Genomic DNA, 27291 nt, shown 5'->3' on the forward strand with positions numbered 1-27291 from the left:
CAGCTGGAGGTTGGCAACCCTAGCCTTGGCCAGTTTCCAAACAGACACCGGGGGGAATAAAACTCCCCCACATGAAGCGCTCCAGAAGTTGGGTGCCCCCCCCCCAACAAGCGTGGCAACCAATGTCCAGCTTTATTAGCTGCTGCAAAGGGCAAGGAAAGCTGGCACCTAGAGAAGGTGGGCATGCCCCTAACCGGTTCAGGCCAGAAGAAACCCAGCCCTTAAGCGTGTCCAGAATGAAACAGGTGACAAAGCAGGCTTTGAACGTCAGCAAATGCCAACAAGCCCATATTTGGGGCAAAGTGAAACTTTGGAACAGTCTCCAAAGGCAGCACCAAGTGAACCGCACGACAGCAGTCTACCTAGGGCATTCCACAGGCATGGGTGGTCTTGTCTAGCATACTTTTACCCCACTCTTCCCCTACCCGCACAACACTCCCACATGGTAGGCAAGGCTGAGGGACAGCAACTGGCCCAAGGCCACCCAGTGAATTTCATGGAAGAATTTGAACCTCTTTGGTTTATTATTATTTATTTACTCTATTTATATCCCACCTTTCACCCCAATGGGGACACAAAGTGGCTTACACCATTCCCCTCCACTTCATCCTCTCAACAACCCTGTGAAGGTTGGTTAGGCCGAGAGCGTGTGGTTGGTTCGAGGTCGCTCAGCAATTTCCCAAGGGCACAAATGCAGATTTGAACCTGGATTTTCCAGATCCTAGTTCGACACTTATGAACATAAGAGCCCTGCTGTATCAGACCAGTGGTCCATCTAGTGCAACATCCTGTTTCGCATCGTGGCCAACAAGGCACAGAGGCTGAGGCTTCCCCCTGATGTTGCCTCCTGGCTCTGGGATACAGCTGCATTAGTTGCATCAGGCCCCAGTGAGCACGCTTGCTTCCCAAAGGCTTTTCCACATTTCTCATTTTCCTTGCTTGTGTGTTTCCTGGAGCTTTGGGGTTCTTTGCTGTTCTTTGCTCCCTCTGGTGGTCGATTCTATATTACACCATTGTATGTCCAGCATAAAAACCTGCAGCTTAAATCTACAGGGAGAGATGCTGGACAAAACACGATGTAACATCAAACCAACCACTATAGGGAGCAAAATATCAAATCGACCACTAGAGGAAACAGAAATGAACCCTGAAGCAACGGGGACACACAAGCGAGGAAAGTGAGATTAATTAAATTTATGAATAGCCCCATCCCTCCTAAAAACTGTCACTGTCCTCAACCAAAAGGCTGGTGGAATATGTCTGACTTGCATGTCCTGCAGAACTGCATAAGGTCCCGCAGAGCCTTGATGGAATTTGGCAGAGTTCCACCCGGTTGGGACCAGGACCAAAAAGGCCCTGAGGACAGCCGGACATCCTTAGGGCCAGGAATCACCAGCGTGTTGCCGTCCAAGGAGAGCAATGCCCTTCCAGGGACGTAACGGAGGAGACGGTCCCATAGATACATTGGTCCCTGACCGTTCAAGGCCTTATAGAATGCTCATGTTTCAACTCCAGTTCAGTCCCTTCACCGACAGCCTACCTCCCAGAGATATCGCAGCGATTACAAAGTCATGTAAGGTGCAATACTTTGGACTCTTGCCAGACCTATTAACACAAAAACACATGAACATGGGTAGAGGCCATGTCCGTAGGCAAACTTAGATTTATTTTCAACGGGGGCAGGGGGAGCGTTAACAGATCACACCACGATGCAAAAAACCCCCAACCCGGAACATGATGGAGATATTTTTTAAAAAACACACATGCACATGGCTCTAGTCGCACTAATTCCTCCCAAAATCTGTAATTGGCGCTTTTGCATCCTAATGTAAACAAGAGACATGGTTTGACGAATCATCGCTCTATTAAGACAATGGCTGAGGCAGTGATTGGAGTAGGCGACTTCTTAAAATGGAAGCAATCGGCCCAACCTTGGGAGAAGCAGAGCATGATGGGGTGGGGTTGGGGGGTAGGTGTTACGGTCACAAACAAGGATTTCCAAGGGGGAAGGCGAAAAGAGGGCAAAGCCAGAAGAATTCACACGGCTTTAAAGCAGAGTCGAAGGAAACGCCTCCAAGGAATCCCACCAAAGCTCTTTGGCCAACAGTTTCTCAAGTCTACCTGCTTCCCTTGGCTACAGACGTGCCTGGCAGCCAACAGAAGAGACCCTACCCCCCAAATCGGGGCAGAAGATTTGAGTCACCTTCACTGTAAACACGGATATACCACCGCCTCCAAAATATGGCAAAGGGCTGGCCGATTACGGATGGCAATGGGTTACCTAAGGGGTGCGGTCCAGTTCTCTCCAAAAGGCTGGAGATCTCACGTCTACCAAAATATGGCAAAGTGTTGGCCAATTAGAGGGGCAAACTGGTGAGCCGAGGGACGTATCCAGTTCTCCCAAAAGGCGACGGACCCACGTCGCGGCGGGTTACTCCGAGAACGACCACTCTCTCCCCTTCCCCCTTTCCAGAAGACGGCACTTCCAAGAAGTCACCGCGGGGAAGGAGAGAGAGAGAGAGAGAGTAAGACGGTTGCTGAGAGAGGGGTGAAGAAACCGCTCGGTTTGGTATCTGACAGCGGGGCAACGCATGCCATGGCTTAGCAGAAGGAACTGGACGGGGAGTGGTGGTGGTGGAGGGGAAACAGTTGGACTCCCAACCTTTCCTTGCTCAGAAAAATTATCCTGGCCGCCACCTCTGACCGCCGGCCACAATCCGTTCCCTACTGCAGAAAGCAGCGATTGAAGGGACAACCCCCCCCCCCCGCTTCCCCCCAGGGCACTCTTGGCAACCTAAAGGCATCGAAACAGCCACTCTTATAAGGCAAAACAGCAGCAGGAAAGCAGTTCTAAGAGAACGTGGCCACCCGGGCTGCCTTCAGACTTCAAAATGGCAGCACCCCCTAGGGACGGGGGGGCAAAATTGCACACACCACCAAAAAAAATATTAAGGACTCCAGGAACCCAGCGCTGCATTTGGAATGTTTTAAGAGCTCGTGGGAGTCCTGTAAACAAACCGGCTTTGGGGCATGAGGAGAGAGAGAGAGAGAGAGGCCCCGGAAAAATTATTTTCCAAAACAAGGAGTTCAAAGAGATTTTGGCTTCTAGCGTTAACAGGTACCGTCCTGTGAAATGTACAAAACCTTCTTGGGACAGGCACTATTCCTTTCCATGTTACATATATCCTGGGGGGAGGGTTGAAGGAATACAGAAATGCTTCCAGTATAAACCAAGCCAGGGGACAGAACGGTGCAAGAGATTCGAATCAGGTAAGGCACGATCACACCTGTCCTCGTCGGGCAGTCACAGTCTTCTCCTTCCTCCCATGCCTCCTGTTCCCAAGGGATAAGGAAGCCAGTTTTCACATTTGTGGTCTTCTCCAGTATCACCCGTCAATTGCACAACATTTTTTCCCCAAAGGGTATCGCGTTCGGATCAATGCAGACCCCACGAGAGAGAGAGATTCGGACTCTGGTTTCTTGGCAATGGCCAAAGTGGTAGGCAAGGATGTGGGCTGGCGGGAGTGGGCCAAGACTCTGGAAAGGCACGGCCCCATGTGTTTGGAGAGGAACCGACCCACGCTGCACTTGAGGCACAACGAGTTACCCATTAGAATGTGACCATTTTGCAAGACATGAAGTCAGCCTCCACCGTTTGTACCTTGGCGAAGAAAATCCGGGGGCAGGAAACCAAATCCGGGGCCAGGGGTTCTAGGGCCACTATACCAGCAGTCGGCTGGAAACGTATTCACCCCTTGTTTGGAAGACGCCCAGTGCAAAGAATGCTGATCCAGGATCACCGTGCAGTGCTTCTCGAAAGGCATCTGTATATCACGTGCTGAGGGTTCCAGCCCCACGGTGCCCTGCCTGTTGTGGTGGGCGCTAGAACCCGTTGTAGTTGCCAAGGGAAAACCGGGACCTGGGATACTAACAGCCACTTGGGGGGGGAGGGCGCGAGTCCACCATGAAAACATCCGGACCTGATCTCGTGTCTCAATCATTCCCTTGTGAAACAAGAATCCTCGCATGTGGGAAAATTAGCACCTCAGGATAGGCTGGAACTCTTCTTCCTAAGGTGCTAGCTTTCACCTTGCAGGAAGAGAGGTGTTTTTTAAAAAAATTAGAGGGGAAAGAACCACCCCTTGCAGTTCTTCCCCCTAGGCAATCTAACCCAGTACAATCCAAGAACCATTTTCATTGTGGGATCCTTGCTGTTTGTGTCGATTACGGGTTAGTAAATGGTTTGTCCTCTCCTAAGAACCAGTACAAGAGCTCAAAAGGTATTTGGAACGTAACAGAGTGAGCTAAGCCACAAAAGGGGCGGATCAGGAGAAGGAAGAGAGATTACATCTCCTCCCCGCGGAGGAACATGGCAGTGGACTGCTGATCTACGTAAACCAACTGGGCCTCTAGAGGTGGGGGTATGCGCCCCCCGCCGCGTATCCATTGGCAAAAGCAGGGAGGGCGGTGAGCAGAAACTGTGGGCCCTGTCCCCTGCCACAGAACTAGGCAAACATTGGCACCCACCGTCTGCTGGCCATTTCTTGGCCAAGAACATGGGACAAGAGTCGAAGAACTCGATCTCCTGCAATCGCTGAAAGGGGAAATGTAAAAAAAAAAAAATTGGGTGGGAAGGGTTGAAAAAAAAAATAGGAGAACGTAGATTATTCTACCTCAGCACCCACCCACCCCAAAGTACCAGCAACACATTTTTGGGATGACCCTGAATAATAAAGCATCTGGCGGTAGGTCAGCGCTAACGGCTCCGGGCGGGGTAGCTGGGGACAGTCGGGTACTCCGGGAGGCTGTTCCCCGAAAAGTTGTTGTACTGGGCTTCCCGAGTCGGCGGGTTCCTCCACAAGCCGCTGTGCCACTCTTCCTGGGCTTTCTGGAAACTGCCGCCTCCCCCACGGTAAAGCCGGTGGACCTGAGGGGGGGGAGAGAGAAAACGGGAGGGTGAAAACAGCCAGTTTGGTGTCGTGGTTAGCGGCACAGACACTAATCTGGGAGAACCGGGTTGGATTCCCCACTCCTCCACGTGCAGCTGCTGGTGTGACCTTGGGTCAGTCGCAAGTTCTCTCGGAGCTGTCCTCTCAGGAGCAGTCCTCGAAAGAGCTCTCTCAGCCCCTCCTACCTCACAGGGAGTCTGTTGCGGGGGGGGGAGGGAAAGGAGATTGTCAGCCGCTCTGAGACTCCTTCGGGTAGTGAAGGGCGGGGTACAAATCCAACCTCTTCTCTTCTTCTTCTTGTTACACTCTACTGCACCATCTGTCCCAAATGCCACTGAGTATATTTTGGCATTTGGAAGCCAGCAGACCTCAGTTCAGGGACTGCCAGAGTGGCATGGGACACGGGTGCCACAGAAACTCTGCCCCTAGAATGCAAGGGCTGACCCTTAGACACATCCTCGGGACTTGCTTGTTGGACTTGGTGGTGGTGGGAAGCTCTGTCGAGTCACGGCTGACCCAAGGCAACCCCGTAGGGTCCTCAACGCAAGAGTCATTCAGAGGGGGATTGCCACTGTTTGCCTCTGTGTCATAGCTCTGGGATTCCTTGGAGGGTTCCCATCCATGTACCAGCCAGGGTCGACCCTTGCTTCGCTTCCGTGATCTGAAGAGATCAGCCTTGCTTAGCCTAGGCTATCCAGGTAGAAGAAACCTACAGGGCAGTGGTGGCGAACCTATGGCACGGGGGCCAGAGGCGGCACTCAGAGCCCTCTCTGTGGGCACGCGTGCCATCGCCCCAGCCAGGCCCAGACCATCATTAAAGTGTCAAATTCTCTGCCAAATAATTTTAAGTCAACAAAAGCATTTGGGATGGCTTTCCTTACTTTGTTTGGATCATCTTAAGTTAACGTAGGAGTTGTTTTTTTCTAAAGTACAACCTCAGTATTCAGGTTCAATTGCCGTGTTGGCACCCTGCGATAAATACGTGGGTTTTGGGTCGCAGCTTGGGCACTCGGTCTCTAAAAGGTTCGCCGTCACTGCTATAGGGCTTAGAGCAGAGTGCAGGGGGTTGGACTAGATGACCTGCAAGGTCCCTTCCAACTCTAACATTCTATGATTCTATGAGAGCCAGGATATCTGAAGGACTGAAGCATACAGTGAACCCCAGCACCAAAGGCTGGCTGGAAGATCTGTCTAAAGGATTGACAGATATCCCCCTTTATTATTTATTTATTTATTTTATTTTGGGGTTTATATCCCGCCCCATCCAATATTCAGCTCGGGGCGGCTTACAAAGGTTAAAATATACATACAAACAACAGCATGATAAAACAATATATCTGACATAAAATTTGGTGCTAATTGATTTACATAAAACCCAAGATGGCCAACATCCACACATTGGCGGCAGGTTGTTTACAGCAGAGGCACCAGGAAGAATGTTCCCCCAGCTCTATTGGGCGACATCTACCCCTACTATATGGGGTAGATGGTTGGAAATATCATTGATGGAACAGTGGCGGCGGCGGCTCCCCCTCGAAAGCCTGGCGGAAGAGCTCCGTCTTGCAGGCCCTGCGGAACTGCACTAAGTCCCGCAGGGCCCGAGTCTCTTCCGGGAGCTCATTCCACCAGGTGGGAGCCGCCACCGAGAACGCCCTAGTCCTGGTTTGGGTCAACTTCACTTTCCGGGGGCCTGGAACCTCCAGGCGATGGAAATTCCCCGATCTCAGTGCTCTTGGGGGAATGTACGGGGAGAACAGGCTGAGAGCCCTTGCAAAGAACAGGCTGAGAGCCAGTTTGGTGTAGTGGTTAGGAACATAGACTCTAATCTGGGAGAACCAGGTTTGATTCCCCACTTCTCCACTTGCAGCTGCTGGTGTGACCTTGGGTCAGTCGCAAGTTCTCTCAGAGCTGTTCTCTCAGGAGCAGTCCTCGAAAGAGCTCTCTCCGCCCACCCCCCCCCCCCCCCCCCCCCCGGGGGGGGGGGGGGTCTGTTGTGGTGAGGGGAAGGGAAAGCAGATTGTAAGCCGCTCTGAGACTCCGAGTGAAGGGCGGAGTATAAATCCAATCTCTTCTTCTTCTTCCTGAACTGGGAATGACTAGATTTCCCCAGCTGCCCCCAAGAGACAACTGGCCGGACTTAAGGCTGGAGCTGTGACGTGCAGAGGCGCGGCAGGCAACCTCCTCACTAGACAAACACCCGGGAGCCTTTAAATTAATCTCATGCTGCACGCTAGCCAACTTGGGCACACTCTTTGGGACTTACCGCTGTAGGACTACCTAACAGGCGCCCGCCCCCTCATCATCCCTCCCCACTTACCCGAAGGAGACAGACGAACATCACAAGGGCGGACAGTGTAAACATCACGGCAGGAAAGAGCATGACCACACCAGCCCCGGCGCTGGTCCCGAAAAAAGTCACGGCTGCCAGCCACCCACTGGAAGAGAGTGCAACAGACAAGGAGAGATGCCTTAGTAACACGCAAGGGACCGCACGGGAGCCAGGTTGTATTCGCAGCTCGTTTTTGCTATTCTGCGAAATTTATTTGGAGTCTGATCCCACGTATTAACAGAATCTTCCTAACCACAGGGACTCGAAACCTTGAGCAAACCAAAAAGACACACAAGCTAAGATACAGGGGAGACACTTTCTTCGCCTAGGACCAAATCCGGTAGTTATTTTGGTGCTTCGGTGACAATGAGAAGGGTACTGCGGTATACGGTCCTGGGTGCGAATCCAGTCTCACCTTATAAACCAACAAGGTTTTCAGGGTATAAACCTCCGAAGAGAGCGTTAACTCTCAAACGCTCATACCTTCCAAATCTTGTTGGTCTCTGAGGTGCTACTGGATTCGAACCCAGCTCTTCCACTGTGGACTGGCAAGGCTACCCTCTGGAACGACAGTCCTGAGTGTTTGTGTTCTTTGAAATATTTTAGCTAAATGACAAACCCTTCATGGATGTATATATTCAAAGCAGCTTATGTTTGGCCCACCCCCTGAGAAAGCACTCATAATTTAGAAGTGAAAAGAGTATTTTACAAGCTTTGCTTTTCAGCTTGGGGGTGGGAAGAAAGGTTAACCAAACTTCCAATCCCAATAGTGAAAACAAAACACAACCAGCCGTCTGAATAGATAAAAACGTTTAAAAATCATGAAAACATCTGCTGAAACATAACCTAAGATGCAGCTTGTAAAAACACAAACATAGGAATAAAGAAACGGATCTTCAGCAGACGCGAGAACCAAGGACTGAAGCTGGCCACTAGGAACTCCTAAACTACAAGAAGGACTTCATCTGGTGCCAGGAAAGACAGATCCAATGTTCTGGTGCCACCACTAAGAATGCTCTGTTTTGAGGTGTGCACAATGAAATCTCTGAATACAATCTTTGGCCGGAAAAGTGTTATGGTGATCTCGCTCTCTTCCCTCACGTACAAGATTTTCCCTTTGTTCCTTCTTTCTTGCTGAGGAGCCCCTACATCTATTTTCTTCTTATTTGCTGGTCTATGGCTGTCCCACCCAGTCACGTTATGACATATATTTTGATGCTGGCCCAGCCCAGGGAACTGAGGGAAGGGACCAAATCACCTTCTTATATCCTGCTTCTGAAACGGCACACGAGAGGCTTTTGAAAGTTCCAAATAAACAAAATGTTTCATTTAATTTAGAGGAGAAAATGTCAGGTGGAATAAGGTGTGGGACGTATAAGGTGAACAGATCATAAAAACTGAGGTAACTTTGATTCACACTTTGTTGTTGTTGTTCAGTTGCACAGTCGAGTCCGACTCTTCGCAAAGAGTTTTCACACTAACCCCAGATAATTTGTTGCCAACCAGTACGAGTTTTAGCGTTTCCACAAGGTCTTTGAAACTTTGAGAGAGGCTTTCTTTTCAGTTTCTGCTTTAACTCGCAATGCATAGGTTTCTGATTTTCACTGAAACTTCACATTTAGAAGGCAGGAATGTACAACAATGTTCCCAAAATCCTTCTCTCTACACAGACCGGGGATCACTCCTGTTTAAAGAATTCTCCCTTTTCACTGGTCAGGGATTACTTCTCTTGACTAGAAGCTCTGTCCCTTTTCAGCTTGAATGGGAATCTTCTGTGATCCTTCCCAGTCCTCCGTGAGTGCTAAACTGTCTCTTCTTGAACTGTAAGTTCCCAATTGTCATTTCTTAACTGACACTCTCCACAGAATTCCATTTGAAGAAGCCTGTCACTCAAAGGTTCTCAGACTCTGTGAGGCACTAACAGAGGAGAAAGAGGAGGAGATTGGATTTATTCCCTGCCCTTCACTTGGAGTCTCAGAGCGGTTTACAAACTCCTTTCCTTTCCCCTCCCCACAACAGACACCCTGTGAGGGAGATGGGGCTGAGACAGCTCTTCCCAGAACTGTCCTTGAAAGAACAGCTCTGACAGAACTATGGCTTGCCTAAGGTCACCCAGCAGCTGCAAGTGGAGGAGTGGGGAATCAAACCCGGTTCTCCCAGATTAGAGTCCGCACTCTTAACCACTGCACCAAACTGGCTCTCTATAGTCCGTCACAGGTGTCAATACTATTTTCCGTTTACAAAATGACTGTATAAACTTTCCTTGATTAAAAAAAATTTTTTTTGAAGCCAAAGCAATAAAAGAATGGACCAGAAGTTTCCCCGCTTACCACGCTCCCCACCCACCGATCCCAATCGCTTGGATGACCGCCAGGATGAACTGCGCTCCGAAGATGAAGAAGAAAACCATGAAGTTGAAAGAGCTGTCCGACCTGGGGAGAAGGAGGAAGAGGAGAGGGACAAATTTAACCAGTGTGGTACAGCAGTTGAAGCGTCAGCCTGAGGGGAGACCTGAGTTTAGGTCTCCACTCTGCCTGGAAGCCCACCGGGCCACCTTAGGGCCAGGCCACGGTCTCTCAGCCTAGCCACCTGCAGGCTACCTTAGCAACCTTCAGGACTAAAAGGGGGTGGTGGGACCTGGAGACTGTTCCCTGTGCAAGATCACTATCCCATACCACATTTTGAAGACAGCATAATGAGTCGAGATTGTCACTGGGTAAGGGAGGCATAGTGTGTCCCGATAAGACAAATCAATAGTCATTGTGTGGCAGAACACACTGAGGACAGTTAGTGAGAGCCAGTTTGGCGTAGTGGTTAAGAGCGGTGGACTCTAATCTGGGGAAACCGGGTTTGATTCTCCACTTCTCCACATGCAGCTGCTGGTGTGACCTTGGGCCAGTTACAAGTTCTCTCAGAGCTGTTCTCTCGGGAGCAGTCCTCAAAAGAGCTCTCTCACCCCCACCTCGCAGGGTGTCTGTTGTGGGGAGGGGAAGGGAAAGGAGATTGGAAGCCGCTCTGAGACTCCTTCAGGTAGTGAAGGGCGGGGTATACATCCAATCTCTTCTTTTTCTTAGTGAACTCGGGGATCCGGTGAGCCTCAACTCAGAAATTCAGAGCAGAGGCGAGACCAGAGCAGCAACTCATCGAGAGGCACAATGACCCCCAACACTGGGACCCTTTGACCGGAGACACCAGGGACTGAACCCAAGACACTTCCACCAGTCAGGTAGTGAGCCACAAGGACCAGGGAACATGTCGATTACTTGCCTACTGCACCTCCGCGAGAGTCCCTGCTCCAAGCTCGCCACACCGGAGGAACAATCAGAAACGGGACACTAACGCTCCTTCCTACAGACCCTTTCGAGAAAGCGTTTTTAATTGAAAGAACTGAGGAGCACAGTGCTTCAGTCGTCTACCGACTCAGGATCCTGGCTCTCCCCCTTTGGCATCGCAGCACCGGGCTGATCCGAGTGGGAAGCAGATGAGGTACCTCCCCCCCACCCCACCCCGCGTCTCCACTGCTGGCTTGTCGTCATCAGCTCACATGCCTCTCGGGCTAAAGGGATGAGCTGACAGTAATCTGGCTTTGGGGAGAGATTATCAGGGGGAAAGAGCTCTCTGATGCCATGTTAGAAGAGCTCGGGGTCTACTAAAGGAAAAGCAAAAAAAAAATTAAAAATGGGGAGATTATTCCAGAAGGGAAAAGCCAGGCCAGAGGGGACAATCCCAGCCGGGGCTTGGTGGGGACCACACAGGAGCTCCCAGGAATACCAGAAAGGAAGTCCTCTCTCTGATCTCGTGTGCAGAGGACAGATTTGGCAAATCCCCAACACGCCGTTCCCAAAAGTGAACAGCGCGCTTCTAATGTTATTATATTTTATATTTGCGTCCCATGTTTCAGCCAAGACTGTGGCTCCGTCAAGGGATTTATGCCTCAAGTTTCTGGACCCGAACGATCATTTTAAAGAAATTAATGTGAACATTTATGTATTTATTTCATATTGATTGCCCACCCTGCAAGCGGGCTCTGGGCAATTTACAGCCTCATAAAACATTTTAAAAATACAATTAATGTATAATTAAGAGCAGAAGTCCATCCGTGGCCATTAGCCACAAGGTATAGATAGGAACGCTCAGGCTGGGGCAAGGGATCCTCTGTATTCTTGGTGCTTGGGGGGAGGGCAACAGTGGGAGGGCTTCTGGTGCCCTGGCCCCACTGCTGGACCTCCTGGTGGCACCTGGTATTTTTGGCCACCATGTGACAGAGTGTTGGACTGGATGGGCCATTGGCCTGATCCAACATTGGCTTCTCTTACGTTCTTAAGAACACCAACGGAAACAGTAAATTAAATCCATCCAAGATGGCAATGCAGTTCGTGCTGGTTGTCCACAGCGCTGTCCCTGCACGGCAGGGAAGGGTACGTGAGGGCCATAGCAGGGGTCATTTCCTGCGGGAGCGCACAGGAGCGGAGTTCCGGCAATAAGGAGCCCAGGGGGCGGGCACATGCAACAAGCCCCACCCCTGTTCCCAGCAGCCCTCCGTCGGGCCACAAGGAGCAAGACGCAGCCAGGTAAGTTGCAGAGCCCCCCCCACCCCCGGCCCACCTTCAGGTACAAGCTCTCCCTCCTCTGCGAGGACAGATCTGCGCGTCCCCCCCACTATAACTAGCAATCCAAAACAGTCCAGTGGAGCCTGAGCGGTGGGTGCTGCCTTCTGACACACCTCTGGTGATGTCAGGGGGTGTGGCATATGCAAATAAGTTATGCTAATGAGCTCCTGCACCTCTTTTTCTACAAAATGACCCCTGGGCCATAGAAAAGAAAGAGAGGGTGCCAGTCTCAACCACCCCATTGCTGCCCTCATCTAAAAGCCTGACAGAACATATCTGCCTTACAGTCCCTGCGGAACTGCATCAGATGTTATTTTGCAGATTCCACTAGGTCAGGGCCAGGACAGCTGGACCTCCCTAGGGCCGGGTATCACTGGCAAGTTGTTATCCACCAATCTCAGCGTTCTTCTGGGGACATATTGGAGGAGACGGTCCCAAAGATACAAGGATTTGGGGGGTATACGTTTCCAGATGTCAAAGCTCCCTCTGTCAGATACAAAACTGCACTGTCTCTCTGCATCCTAACTCCCTTTTTCACAACACCCCTCCCACCTTCTCACTGGGATATAAGGACAAAGGTCTTCATTCCTATTCGTATCTGATGAAGAGAGCTTTGACTCTCAAAAGCTTATACAAAGTGCTCCTGGACTCGAATCTTACTCTTCTACTGCCGACCAACATGGCTACCCTCCCGAAACTATCCTCAAGAATAGCAGCAGCTAGACAGCTGAATAGATTACAGAAGACGGGGACGTGCGTTCAACTCTGTTCATTTGTTTCAATTTAGTAAAGGTAAAGGTTTCCCTTGCTCGAAAGCTAGTCGAATCCAACTCTAGGGGGCGGTGCTCATCTCCGTTTCCAAGCTGAAGAGCCAGCGCTGTCCGAAGACATTTCCATGGTCATGTGGCTGGCGTGACTAAATGCCGAGGCGCACAGAACGCTGTTAAGTGGTACCTATTTATCTACTTGCAATTTCTTGCTTTTAAACTAGTAGGTTGACAGGAGCTGGGGGTGGAGATGGGAGCTGACTCCGTTATGCGGCACTCGGGTATCGAACTGCCAAACTACAGACCTTCTGGTCTGCAGCCCAGCGTCTTAACCTCTGAGCCACTGCGGTTCCCCCTTGTTTCAATTCAACTGGGGTCTAAATAACCCCATGTGTCCTTTTCATGGTTTTAAAAAAAGGACAGACAACGGGCTCACACAAGGCACTGGGGTCCAAAGAACATCAGCCTGGTAAAAGTATCCCCAAAGAGACAGGATAACTCCTTCATACGGATGCCGAAAATGGTGAGGTTTTTATTATTCATAACTCCCAAGAGATTTGAGGTAATGAAAAGAAATACGGAATGAGGACCCCAGATAGCTTCTGTGTACCCATGTTACAGAAAGGTGCGGCCAGCTTCCAGCTCTCAGGTTAGTGTCCAGAGAAAGGAGTACCTTTCAGATGGTTCTGCGGTCTGAACGTTTCATAAGTTTCTGATCGCACATTTGACAGAAACGGAGGAGGCCAGAACGAAACGGCTTCAGGACATCAGTCGAATATCGCCCGCAATAAATTATCCTCAAAGCAACACATTAGGGCCTACTGCCTTTTCAAATCGCTCGTTCGGGGTCTGATCGACCCCCGACGCCAGGCTAGTGAAGTTCTCTTGACAGTTGGGAAAAGGACAAGCTGTGTGGATTTTCAACAGGAGGGGGTGAAAGAGAATCAGCACTTACCGAAAAGCTTTGTAGATGGGCCGAAACCAGCAGACGTAACTGCAGGGGCTGAAAAGGACCAGCCAGAGGATGGCCAAACCAAAATTCACACCGGAACCGCCACCGATCCACCAGGCCAGGCAAGCAATGAGATTAACACCCAACGTAACGGAGTAGACTGTGGAGGGAAAGGAGGAGGGTCTGAAGGTGGGCAGCTCAAGGCCGGCTGAGGCCTTCTCGGAGTGACACGGCTCCCATGCTCTGTGGAGGGGCCGTACCTCAGTGTGGTGGAATGTGTGGGCTCATAATAGTGGCACCAAATGTGACTCCAACATCCCCATTTTGAGAGGCCGAGGTTCTTAGAAAGCAAGCGGAAGAGGCGTAAAGACCCCCCCTCAGCCTCTTCTGTGACAACTGATTTCTGGCTAGATGCCCCCAGGAAACCCACACAGAGCTCTCCCCTCTTGTCACCAGCATCTGGTGTTCAGTTTGGTGTAGTAGTTAGGAGCACAGACTCTAATCTGGGATAACTGGTTGGATTCTCCACTCCTCCACTCGCAGCTGCTGGTGTGACCTTAGGTCAGTCACAAGTTATTTCAGAGCTGTTCTCTCATGAACAGTCCTCGAAGAGCTCTCTCAGCCCCACCTGCCTCACAGGAAGAAGAAGAGATTGGATTTATACCCCGCCCTTCACTACCCGAAAGAGTCTCAGAGTGGCTTACAATCTCCTTTCCCTTCCCCTCCCCACAACATACACCTTGTGAGGTAGGTGGGGCTGAGAGAGATCTCTCGAAAACTGCCCTTGAGAGAACAGCTCTGAAAGAACATATGACTGACCCAAGGTCACACCAGCAGCTGCAAGTGGAGGAGTGGGGTGTCAGTTGTGGGGAGGGGAAGGGAAAGGAGACTGGATTTACACTCCAGCCTTCACTACCCAAAGGAGTCTCAGGGCGGCTTACAAATCCAATCTCTTCTTCTTCTAGGATACACTGCCTCTGACCATGGAGGTTCTACTGAGCTAGCAGGGCTATTTCCCCCCATCTAATTCTTACTCAGAACCACTCAACATATGGCCATCGGTTCCCACATTTTGTTCCATAGGTTCCCACCTTTTGCTCCACAGGTTAACTATGCACTGGATGGAATCCGTGCAGTCTTTAGTTCTAGGAGGCCTTCAAAGGCAAACGTTAGACTTAGGGATGTGTGCGACTGATACAATTCTGCACCCAGAAAATCCAAGTTTAACCACTTACATTAAGTTTATATTAATTTAAAACAAAAACATTATGTTCCCCCTCCAGGGAACCCGCCCAAGGCAGTTTACAAAATAAAGCACAACACAAGCTTACAACAGTGCAGTTTTTATCACTTTCAAGATCAAAGACAAAAAGGAAAAGATTGACTCCGTCATAAAAGCTAAAGAGTTCTTAAAAGATCAACTGGGAAGATCAGAGGACAGCAAGTCCAGTGGCAAGAAGGGGGCGGCGTCTCCAAAAAGCTCTTATAAGCTCCGAAAAAGACGATAAAAAGAGAACTAGAGGCTGAAGGACTCTGTATGGTGCCTCGGGAAAGATGAAAATAGAAGATTTGGGGATGTTGTCTTCAGACAGTGAATTGTAAAAGCTAGAAAAAGAAAATGTATTGATAATGATTGACTCAGTTTATGTTATGTTTAAACGAAGGAAAGTTTCATTGTGAATAAGCTATTGATGATCTCCTCTCTTGGGTTTTTAGGTAGTTGTGGGTATCTTTACTTTATCCTGTATATGTAGTTCCCCTTCCTGTTTTTCTGTAGTAGTTTTTTGTAGTTTTGAAAAATAATAAAAAACTCCCCTCTGGGGGCTTAAAAAAAAACAACAGTGCAGTTTTTAAAACCTGGCATTCAAAACACAACATAAAACATGAATCAGGGTGCAACCGACGCAGATCTTTCGGCACTGGGGTGAAAACAATCCCTGTATCCCATCTTGACAGCACTTTGGACTGTTTCCAAGGGCAGCCCCATGTCAAGTCCATTACGGTAGTCTAACTTGGATGTAAACAAAGCGTGGACCACCGTGCCCAAGGTCATCCAGCAGCTGCAAGTGAAGGAGTGGGGAATGAAACCCGGTTCTCCCAGATTAGAGTCCGCACACTTAACCACGACACCAAGCTGGCATTTCACAGCACTTCTATAGGATTCTAACGAGAAGATTGCTTCTCGGACTCTGTGCCTTCTCTCTCTCCCTCCACACAAACTTCTTAGCTCCTTGGCCACAAGGGCGGTACTTGTTTAGGTCAGCGGGGTCCAGGTACTTTCTTCAGCAGGGGCCTCATGGACAGCCGCTCGCTCTCAAGGTGCTGGGAACCACAGACTCCCACAGAGAGGCACTAATTACACCCCAGACTCACTCGCCCCGCCCAGCTTGTCTACAGGCTGCACATGGACAGCTTGCCCAGTTCATCAGGCCTCACCCGCTGAAAGCCACCACTACATAACAAGGAACAGACTGTGCTCCGCTGGCATCCCGAGACTGAACTGCAGGACCGGGTTAACTGCGGGACCATCTTCGCCCATATGTCCCTGCCTGGGAATTAAGCCACAGGGAGACGACCTCCTGACTGCCCCATCAATCAAAGAAGCTTGTTTGGTTAGGTACACGACACAGGGCCAGGAGTCAACATCGGAGGAAGGCCACGGCCTCTCTGCCCTGCTGTTGGCCCTCCAGAGGAACTGGTTGGCCACTGTGTGAGACGGGATGCTGGACTAGAGGGACCACTGGTCTGATCCAGCAGGGCTCTTCTGAGGTTCTTATGAAGGCCTCGGCCTCTCTGCCCTGTTGTCGGCCCTCCAGAGGAACTGGGTGGCCGAAGTGTCAGACTGGATGCTGGACTAGAGGGACCACTGGTCTGATCCAGCAGGGCTCTTCTGATGTTCTTATCAGGGAAGGCCTTGGCCTCCATGCCCTGATGTGGGCCCTCCAAAAGGAACTGGTTGACCACTGTGTGAGACGGGATGCTGGACTAGATGGACCACTGGTCTGAGCCAGCAGGGCTCTTCTTATGAAGGCCTCGGCCTCTATGCCCTGTTGTTGGCTCTCCAGAGGAACTGGTTGGCCACTGTGTGAGATGGGATGCTGGACTAGAGGGACCACTGGTCTGATCCAGCAGGGCTCTTCTGATGTTCTTAAACTTACTCATTTTAAAAGAGAGCGAGAGCTGGTGTCTCTTCCCCCAATGTATATACACAGAGCCCTGTCTGAATACTGAATACACGGCATTCTCTGGCCAGGCTCCACTTGCCTATGCACACACACACACACACACGCCCCGCCAAAGCAGCTGTATCTTGAACTTACAGATCCACAAATGATAGATCCTCCTCACCAGTGTCTGGTGATCGATTGGAATCTCGTCAGCAAAGTTCTGGTAGAAGCACGGCTTCAGGGGGATGAATTTAGGGAGCGGTGGGAAGTTGTTCACCTTTTCTGCAGAGGGAAAGAAGCCGAGACGGAGAGGAAGAGAGTGGCACGTGTAAAAGGGTGCTTTGTGCTGGCAGAACTCAACGGGGGGGGGGGGGGGCCCCCCAAACGGGAACGGGGGACCCCCCCCCCCCTCGAGGGCACCCACCCCCCAGACCGGAAAAATTCGGGAAAAAACTGGTTTTTTTCCCGGTTTTTCCCTGAAGCCTTTTTGGTTTTTTGGAAAAATTGCAAAAAAGAAAAGAAAAAAAATTGATTATGGAACGTTTTATGTTAACATGATGTATAAAATATTTTAAGACAGGGTGTTCAAATATTTTCCAAATCATTTCTAAAATATATGGTATCAGATTGATCTAATTTCTGTGCACTGAGGACAAGCAAGTCCTAGGTTACAAACTGAACTCTCCAATGCAAGAACAAGATGCATTTCTTCCGTTAGGAGGTGCGATTGTCAGAAGAAAATAAAAAAGTTTCAGTTTTGTTTTTGCGTGTGGGTGGGTATTCTGTTTGTAATAATTGTTTGGATACACTATATTTTTAATATGCTAGTTGTGATAATTTCATGCCAAGTAAAAATGTCTATAGTCATATTTTATGTTCCTAAAGTTACAGAATGACTTTCAAGCTAGAAAAGACAAAAGAAATGCTAATGTAGCATTTTTTCCAATTTTCCCGAAAATTTCCATTTTTTCCCGAAAAAACCCCAGGAAAAAACGGGTTTTTTCCCGGGCTTCAAAATTTCCGGAAATTTTACATGTCTAGCCAGGCGCAACCACAAAATGGCTGCCACAGCTTAACTTCAGTCACACAGGGCAGATCCTTGTGCTGTGGTGGCGGCTGCTACCAAAGCGATGTTTTTCTAAAAATCGGCACAGCCAATCAAATCTCCAATGGCCAATCAGAAGCCAGGCTGGGCAAGAGCCCTACCTGGCCCCACCCACTCCCCAAAAACACTCAGCGGGCACCCTGGTGCCCGTGCAGCAGATGTCGGTTTTGCTGTCACTCATGGGTATGCGACAGTCGGTCAATCTAAAGACGCTACACTAGGGCTGCGGATCACACATGCTAAACAATCCACTTTCAATCCACTTTAAAACAGGATTTTACTGTGTGTGAACTGGCAAAGTCCAGTTTGAAAGTGGATAATTCAGTGTGTGTTATCACAGCCAAGGATGAGCAATGCTAGGCTGTGGCGTCTTGTGAGCAAAAATTCTGCTTTGTGAGCAACCAGCATTAAAGTTATGAGCATGCAATTTGGCTGCCGCATAAGTTAGTTTGCTGCGGAGCCACCCTTCCTGAGCTAAGACAAAAATGTGTGAGCTGCAAGCTAAAAAACTGTGAACTGGCTCACACTCACTCAGCTTAGAGGGAACACTGATGATGAGGGGTTTTTTTAAAGGGGGGGTTCTTTCGGGGCTGCCTTCAATGTCAGGCTGCTCTGGCCTCATTACCTGCCATTTCTTCTGTAGAATCCACTCACAGGCGGGGTTTTTTCCTTATGCAGGACCTAGGAAAAGGAAGAGAGAAAAATTTGCAAGGAACAAGCAAAGCTGGGGTGAGTTGCCAGCTTAGGGGGCAGACCAACAAGTTTGGGCCAGAAAGGATGCCTGGAGAAAAGGGGGGGGTTTCCCCTCCCCCTTAACATGATTGACAGCCGGCAGCCCTTGTGCCAAATCTGGCCCCTAGAGGAGAAAATCTAAAAAAATAAAAATAGAAACCAGCAACCTTTATTTATTTAATTCATTTATACCCTGCCTTTCTCCGCAAAGGGGACCCAAAGCGGCTTCCACCATCATTCTCCTCTTCTCCATTTTATCCTCGCAACAACCCTGTGAGGTAGGTTAGGCCGAGGGTGTGACTGCCCCAAAGTCACCCCAGCTAGCTTCCATGGCACAAGCGGGGATTCGAGCCTGGGTTCTTTTAGATACTAGTCCGACTCTCTTAACCAAGACGCCACATTTCATATTGTTCAGTGATTCAAAGGACCTTTCCCTCCTCCTCCCCCCTTCAAGCCCCAGCCTTTCTTGTGACTCCTTCGATACCACTCCAGCCCTAAATGTAGCCTAAGCAGTGATCGATAGTCCTCCTTCCCTTCTGTCAAATCTTAGATTGCAATCTCCTTGGGGCAGAGACTGAGAGCCAGTTCAGTGTAGTGGTTAGGAGTGCGGACTCTAATCTGGGAGACCCGGGTTCGATTCCCCACGCCTCCACATGCAGCTGCTGGTGTGACCTTGGGCAAGCCACAGTTCTCTCAAGAGCAGTCCTCGAGAGAGCTCTCTCAGCCCCACCTAGAGATGTGAAAACCCAAGAAAAAAACGGAAAAATTTGGGGAAAAACCAGTTTTTTTCCCGTTCTTTCCCTGAAGCCTTGTTTTTTTCTGAAAAATTGGAAAAATTGAAAAAAGAAAAGAAAAGAAAAGAAATTGATTATGGAACGTTTTATTTTAACATGATGAATAAAATATTTTAAGACAAGGTGTTCAAATATTTTCCAAATCATTTCTAAAATATATATATATGGTATCAGATTGAAGCAAGTCCTAGGTTACAAACTGAACTCTCCAATGCAAGAACAAGATGCATTTCTTCCTTTAGGAGGTGCTATTGTCACGAGAAAAGAAAAAGGTTTCAGTTTTGTTTTTGCATGTGGGCGGGTATTCTGTTTGTAATAACTGTTTGGATACACTATATATTTAATATGCGAGTTGTGATAATTTCATGCCAAGTAAAAATGTCCATAGTCATATTTTATGTTCTTAAAGTAACAAAATGACTTTCAATCTAGCCCCACCTACCTCACAGGGTGTCTGTAGTGGGGAGGGGAAGGGGAAGGAGATGGTAAGACACTCTGAGACTCCAAGTGAAGGGTGGGGTATAAATTCCTCCTCCTGATTTGGGAGGGGAACCCTTCTGTCGCCTGGTAAAAACCCCATATAGATTGAGGATAGCAGACAATACTAAGTTGATGCAGAAGAAGAGATCCTCCATTTCGGGGGCTGCATCAAGCCCGAGGCCCCCACCCCCCCGCCCCCGGTAGATTTCTACAGCAGCTCATGCGACCCACGCGATCTGTCCCCGCAATAGCGGCCGTAGCCTTCCACTCCAACAAACAGACAAGAGACTTCTTGTGCCATTCCAAGGAAACCTCCCCCCCCCCAAGCCCCAAACGCAGGAAGAGACAAAGAGGCAACTGTGCATTCTCAACACCAGCCTGGTTGGCCAAGAAATCTGACCAGAGATTGACAGAGCGGGGATGGGAGATGCAGTCCTTGGAGATAAAAAAAAAAAAAAGGACACGGACAGAGCAGTGTGCATATTCTGTGCTGGCGTTCAAGAGCACAAATCCAACCACGCACACATGCCGCCCCCAACTCCTGACAAACGTCTAGCCCACAAAGCTGTGACGGCCTTCTCCCCCTGTAGCACACCTGACAGAGATTCGTGCAAACGTCACACCCTCACCTGCCCTGATCTGTGTGTGCACCTCCCTGTTAACTTATGAACATGCCCCGCTGTTTCTGAGCACAAGCAAAACAGGGATTTACAGGGGAGAGGGTGTGGGAAGTGGAGACCAAAAGCAGGAATAGGTACAACCTGATGTGTGTGTACGCATGCGGAATCTTGAGAGTGACTTGTGACTGCAGGGAACACATACAAAGCAGTCCTTGCTTTTATGGGTGGGGGGAGTTTATTGCACCCCGACCTGAACAGGCTAGCCCAATCCCATCAGATTTCAGAAGCTTAGTGGGGTCAGTCCGAGTTAGCCCTTGGATGGGAGACCACCGAGGAAGACCAGAGTCACAAAGCAGACGCAGGCGATGGCCAACCACCTCTGAATGTCTCTTGCTTTGAAAACCCTACGGGGGAACCATAAGGTTGGCTGGGACTTAAGGGATCTTTCTGCCCCCACTCTGAGCTTAAAATCCAAAATGCAACTCAGAGAAGCAGGACAGAGAGACTACTGATATCGGAGGCGGTATACAGGGGAAGGAAATACATTCCAGGTTTAATTTCACCAGACAAAGGGTTGTGGGAAAGGCTTCATGTGAAAGGGGTTTTGAAGAAGACGAACAGTAGGTTTTATACCCCGCTTGTGTCTACTTTGAGGAGTCTCAAGGCAACTGACAATCGCCTTCCCTTCCTCTCCCCACAACAGGCACCTTGTGAGGTAGGTGGGGCTGAGAGAGTCCTGAGGGAACCGTGACTGGCCCCAAGGTCACCCCGCTGGCTGCATGCGGAGGAGGAGTGGGGAATCAAACCTGGCTCTCCAGATCAGCGCCTGCCCCTCTTAACCAGGACACCAGGCCGGCTCTCAGGAAGACAGAGAGGGGTGTGTGTGTCCATTTGAGACCTAGGATGCCTTAAGGCATAAGTTTAAACCGGATACGTCAAGGATGGCAGGCAGGCACAGGGAATCAAGGAGGAGTATTCCACGCAAACGAGAAAATCAAAGGATGGGGTGGCTAGAAAAAACACACCCACCCACCAACGCAATCCGGTGGGGGCTTTCCTGCAAAGTGTTGGGAGAGGAACATCCATGCCAGGCGACGGTAAACAAAGAGGATGCCCCACACATTCCCCCCCCCCCAAATCACAGTAAGAGGCTTACTTACGGCCGTGCAAAAGCCGGTGTGAAGTAAACAGCCAGAGTCCGAATTAACACATCTCTTCTCTACGCAGACCGCTTCAGCAAAACCATGCCTGCCAACACAGCCAAAGCCAGTTTCTTCACTGGGAGGAAACACAGATCCCTCTGTTCTCCCCCCCCCCCCCCCCCCCCCAGCCAGTCAGAGCACAGAGGTCATTTGCACATGTGGCCTGATTCACCTTTGCCTCAGAACACAGAGGTCATTTGCATATGCGGCCTCACTGGCCTTTCCCTCTAACATTTTAAACAGTTTGCTGTTGATGTTCTGAGGTAAAATAAATTTCCCTTTAGTGTCTGTTGGGGGAAACCATGGTTGCAAATCTCCAGGTGAGGGCTAAAGATCACTCAGAATTACAACTGGTTTCCATCTCCCTGGCCCCAGGCAGGCAGGGGTGGGGAGAGGCGGGGAGGAAGCAACTTACCCTCCCTCTTCTCCTGCCTCCTCCTGGCTGAATGAGGGCCGGAAGCGGGGCGGCCGGAAGCAGGGGGCGGGGCTTCGTCATGTGCCCCGCCCCCTGCACCTCACCCGGGGGAACCGCGTTCCCCCCCCCCAAATGACCTCTGCTCCCCACACAGATTGCTCTCATTTCCTGCTTGCTTCCAACTGTTGCTTTGTTTCCTGCATCCTTGCATTATCACCGGGACACACGCAACCCTGCTTCACAGCTCAAGAGGGAACATCTCTGGAACAGCAAAGGACCCCCCCCCCAAGCTTCTAAGGGGATACTGCATCTTTAAATTTCCCCCAAGTATGGGGGGGGCTGCTTTTCTTTTTAAAATTTTACACCCCCTGCATCAGGCAGCTGTTACAAAGGGCCTCCCAAAAAAAAGAAAGGGCTCAGTGTGTCCTCTCTCTCCCACCGCCCTTTGCGTTCCTTCGTGCCCATGGATTTGCATGGTCACCACCGGCGAGCAGGGTATGATCCTAGGCAGCCACACCCAATTCGCCACAGAACGCCCAGGAGGTCCAACCCTTTAAACCAGGGGTGTCAAACATGCAGCCCAGGGGCCAGATCAGGCCCCTAGAGGGTTTCTATCAGGCCCGCAGTGGAACTGGCTGTCTTCTGCTTCTTCCAGTTCTGCTGCTGCTGCATCATCGTAGGTTTGCACCTTACAGATACACACCTGAACTGCATACTCAAGACTCGAACAGCACAGACATTTCGATGGAATAATTCAGAGCAAGAGGTGTCAGTTATCAGACACTGTTAAGTAAACAAAATATTGCAAGAGTGCTAATGCTTTAAGCATGTTTTTATTTTAAGTAAAAGAAACCCTTTGCGTTTGTGTCCTTTATAAAGTTTATATCTCCGCTAGCTGGCATTACATCTTATGACACACATGGCCGGGCCCAACAAGGTCTCATTTATGTCAAATGTGGCCTTCATAACAAATGAGTTCGACACCCCTCCTTTAAACGGTCAGGGCCAACTGACCTCTCATGAAGCTGTTGAGCCAGAACTTTGGCTTTTTGTTTTGTTTTGCTAAACAAGTTTGCGGTTTGCCTGTTTTTGGGTGGGTATTAAAAGTCGGATAAACAGAATCAGTTTTGCAGGATCCACTTGGGAAGAGTTCAGTTTTGTGGCACCTTCGAGATTAAAGAAGGAAATGAAAGGCAGCTCAGGAAACAGACAATCGTACACCCAGTGTTCTTGTTGTTGTTATTAAGTGCAAAGGCCTTTTGTTTTGTTGCATGTTATTTGGAACCTTTGCATCAACACTGGAAGTCCACTTTGCATCTGGTCATTTCTCTTTTGGAGTTACAGGTTCAAAAATAACAATAAAACCCACATTTCTCTTTATTTTTCTGTTCATTTTGTTCCAGAATCCCAGCAAAACTGGATTTTTCAATTGTCGCATCTAAAGTCGAAGATTAGAGAATGGACCCCCAATGAATCCCCCCAGTTCATGTGTAAATAGAGGAATGAATATTATTTGCAGCCCCCCCTCGCCCATGAAACAGTTGACTGAACAAACCATTTTAGCATTAGAACAAAAAATGACACACTAATCACCATATAGCTTGACACTCATTTTAAAAAGGCAGTATTCGTTAACTTGGCAAAGATATAGCTCAGGTGCTTGTCTATGTTACGGGAGATTTCTATCAACAGAAGCTATTCACAAAACTGTGGCTTTTAGTCTAGAATAACCTTATAGGGAAAAAAATAAAAGCAATGCAAAAATAAAAAGGAGCTGTTTCCAAAGGCAGTGGCACTACATTTGCTGGGAGCCTAATCATTTGTGTTTGAAGAAGCTTCCAGTTTTGACAGGTCACAAAAGCCGGGGCCTTCCGGTAGGGTTATCGTATTTTGAAAAAGCAAAAAAGGACATTATTGCCTGCCTGTCTACTTTCAAACAAGTGATCACTAGGACAAATCTCATTTTAAATGCCCCTCCTATTTAAGCTGCAATAATTGCTACTAACAAGGAATATTCCTAACCTTCCAACCCAAAAAAGAGAGGACATTTTCATCAAAGTGCTCAAAAGAAGACCGGCACACACAAAAAAGGACATCTGGTAACCCTAATTCCAGAAAAATATCTGATCACAGCCGAACAACAGGTAGCCAACCAACAATATCTGGGCAATATCTGGGCACACCCAACCCTAGTTTTTAATTAAGTTGTTTTCACACACACTCAATATTGCATCCCTTCTCAATGTACTTTGCAACTGAATTTTGCTGCGTGAAAGGGCAAAATCCACTTGCAAACAATTGCTGGATTGGACGGAGAGTGCATTATTCAGCGTGAGCAAAAGCAATAGTAAAGCTACAGTTAAAGACGTAAGCATTCCCCCCCCACCCTATTCACAGGCCAGTCTTCAAATTACAGTTTAAAAGGTCCCTTAATAAACCAACTCCACCTCCTGGGCAGGGGCTGTGGCCCAGTGGCAGAGCATCTGCTTGGCATGCAGGAGGTCCCAGGTTCAATCCCCAGCATTTCCAGTTAAAAGGACCAGGCGGTTGGTAATGTAAAAGACCTCTGCTTGAGACCCTGGAAAGCAGCTACCAGTCTGCGTAGACAATACTGACCTTGATGGAGCCAAGGGTCCGATTCAGTGTAGAAGGCAGCTTCATGTGTGTTCATATGCGTATGTGTTGCCTACACTCACAAGTCACTCAAAATAATTCCACATGCACGCACCAATGGGTACCCATTCGTGCCTTTGGTCTCTTCCTTGTAAATCCCTATTTTGCCTGTGCTCAAAGACAGAGGGCCATGTTCCTAACCGTTCCTAAGTTAGAGGCAGGCACGCACACAAATTCCTACAGCTTTTCACTCCACTCCTTCACATCTCTAGGAGACTACAGTCAAACACTCGTGCACAGGAAACCTTGCACATGGATGCAAAATACAGCACCGATCTTCCTTTCCAAAGCCATCTTCACCTCCCCCTGCTCGAAGCTAGCCAACAGATTGAACAATAAATTGTACACATTTCAGAGCCGAGGATGCTCTGGTCCAATGCTCCCTCTAAGCTGTGGAATCCTGTGAGCAGGTACTGGCATTAAAGTTGTGAGCAGGTGATTTGGCTGCTGCATAAATTAGTCTGCTCTGGAGCCCTCCTTCCTGAGCTGAGACAAAAATATGTCAGCCGAAGGCTAAAAAATGTGAGCTAGTTAACACCAACTCAGCTTAAACATTGCTCCGATCAGCTTCAAAACGTGCCACTACATCAGTACCGTCCTGAGGATAATGATTACTACTAGTAGTGTTGATTAAGGTGGGTAGTTGAGTCCAATGCTCCCTCTAAGCTGTAGAGTCTTGTGAGCAAAAATTCTACTTTGTGAGCTACGGCCATTAAAGTTGTGAGCGAGCAATCTGGCTCCTGCATAAATTAGTCTGCTCTGGAGCCATCCTTCCTGAGCTAAGGCAAAAGTGTGTGAGCCGGAGGCTAAAAAACTGTGAGCTTGCTCACACTAACTCAGCTTAGAGGGAACACTGGTCGTGTCCAATGCTCTCTCTAAGCTGTGGAGCCTTGTGAGCAAAAATTCCACTTTCTGAGCCACTGGCATTAAAGTTGTGAGCGAGCGATTGGGCTGCTGCATCAATCAGTTTGCTCTGGGGGCCATCCTTCCTGAGCGGAGGCAAAAATGTGTGAGCCGGGGGCTAAAAAACTGTGAGCTAGCTCACACCAACTCAGCTTAGAGGAAACATTGCTCCGATCAGCTTCAAAACTTGCCAAGCCCCAGAAAGCAGCATTGCAGAAAGGAGACTTCGCTCTGGCAGGAAGAGTTGGCCAGTGGGGTGTGTGTGTGTGTTGAGACTGAAAACCAGAGGGTGGTGCACACCCAAGCACTGCACCTGAGCACTCTTCGGTTGCTGGCGGGGGTGCAGCATTGGTTCTGGCCTGAGACCCTCTTCACCTCGCACCCCTTCCCCTCTCGGCCCCTCTTCTTCCTCACGTGCAAAGGGAGGAGGCGAAAGCAAAGCGAACAGACTTTTCCGGGGCAGTTGGCTGAGCCCAACGGCCGAGAGAACCAAGGCGCCCGCAGTTCCAAGCGCCCCCTCGGGCACGTCACGCTTCTCGACCCCCTCGGCCACGCAAGAGGCGATCGGACCGGCCTCCTCCACAGGGCTGTTGTAAGGGCAGGGCCGAAAGACCAGACACCGAGGAGCCGGAAGAATCCCAGGCTGCCCGACGGGAAATGCAATGCAAAGCAAGTCAGCAGACAGCACAGCTCAAAAATCACCGACGCCACTTGGAGATGAAGAATATATAACGTAGTGTAGCATCCTAATCATGCATTAGCTATCTAGCCTGATAATGCAATATCTTATCTACTCTACAGCACTGTCAGCATGCGGGCATTAAAGCCAAATTCACACTCACCACACCTCCCTTTGCACGCTCCTTGCACGAACAACTCTGCTCGGGCGTGCAAAGCCTCTCCTTGTATTAAGTGCTTGTGCAAGCCCCGCCCCCCTGTCAGCCAATCAGCTGCCTCCCTGGCCTAACGGGCCGAGAGGGAACCCTCCCCCGCGATACGGCTCAACCTACCCCCACACCGGGCTTTGCTTTTATTTTTCCGCCGACGCCGCTCCCAGCGCCCGCGACACCCGCCGCTGTCCTTCGCTCTCGCCGAAGCCCGGACCGACGGCCGCCCTGCGCCATGGAAGTTGTAGTTCGTTGGAAGGAGCTACCCGTAGGCTACAATGGGGACGAGGACTACGACTCCCGGCGTGCTCCGGGACAGGGCGTGTTTAGAGTCGACTGACAGTCATATGATTGCGTGTTAACGAAGGTGTGGCGGGTCGGAGGGCCGATAGTCGGAGCGGAGGCCACGGTGGCCTGCTTGGGTCAAAAAACAACGACAAAAACGCTAGTGGGGGGGGGGATCGAATCATAGAGTTGGAAGGGATCTCCAGGTTCATCTAGTCCAACCCCCTGCACAATGCTTCAGATGTCAAGGGGCGCCCCCCCCCCCCCCGGTAGAAATAAGCAGATTTTACGAAATGTTAATGGAAAATGTAGCTCGTTGGAAGGAATCCCCCGTGGGCCACTACATCAGTACCGTCCTGAGGATAATGATTACTACTAGTAGTAGTGTTGATTAAGGTGGGTAGTTGTGTCCAATGCTCCC

At 49.7% G+C, this 27291-nt stretch overlaps 1 protein-coding gene across 3 annotated transcripts; it reads right to left on the minus strand.

The window, feature by feature from the left end:
* Positions 1-1636: 1636 nt before the first annotated feature.
* SCAMP4 (secretory carrier membrane protein 4) lies at positions 1637-26811 on the minus strand. Of its 3 annotated transcripts, none has more exons than XM_015417161.1 (8): positions 26709-26811; positions 21666-21753; positions 18505-18560; positions 16928-17056; positions 13611-13767; positions 9609-9710; positions 7267-7384; positions 1637-4927 (listed from the first exon to the last, which is right to left on the minus strand). In XM_015417161.1, exons 3-8 carry the CDS (start codon positions 18509-18511, stop codon positions 4757-4759), a joined length of 684 nt encoding a protein of 227 aa, XP_015272647.1. In that variant the 5' UTR covers positions 18512-18560; positions 21666-21753; positions 26709-26811; the 3' UTR covers positions 1637-4756. The 3 variants fall into 3 exon arrangements, with proteins under 3 accessions (XP_015272647.1, XP_015272648.1, XP_015272649.1); XM_015417162.1 differs by lacking the exon at positions 26709-26811 and adding an exon at positions 26541-26572; XM_015417163.1 differs by lacking the exon at positions 21666-21753.
* Between the last annotated feature and the right edge of the window lie 480 nt (positions 26812-27291).

Source organism: Gekko japonicus, unplaced genomic scaffold (assembly GCF_001447785.1).
Source record: "Gekko japonicus isolate JY-2015 unplaced genomic scaffold, Gekko_japonicus_V1.1 scaffold1266, whole genome shotgun sequence".
Classification (NCBI taxonomy): Eukaryota; Metazoa; Chordata; class Lepidosauria; order Squamata; family Gekkonidae; genus Gekko; species Gekko japonicus.

Excerpts from the sequence above, each read along its gene's own strand:
- SCAMP4 (XM_015417163.1), bottom strand. Across the intron at positions 9,711-13,610 it reads CCCATCTACAAAGCTTTTCG|GTCGGACAGCTCTTTCAACT; the intron begins GTAAGTGCTGAT and ends CCTTCTCCCCAG. Across the intron at positions 7,385-9,608 it reads ATCGGTGGGTGGGGAGCGTG|TGGGTGGCTGGCAGCCGTGA; the intron begins GTAAGCGGGGAA and ends ACTCTCTTCCAG.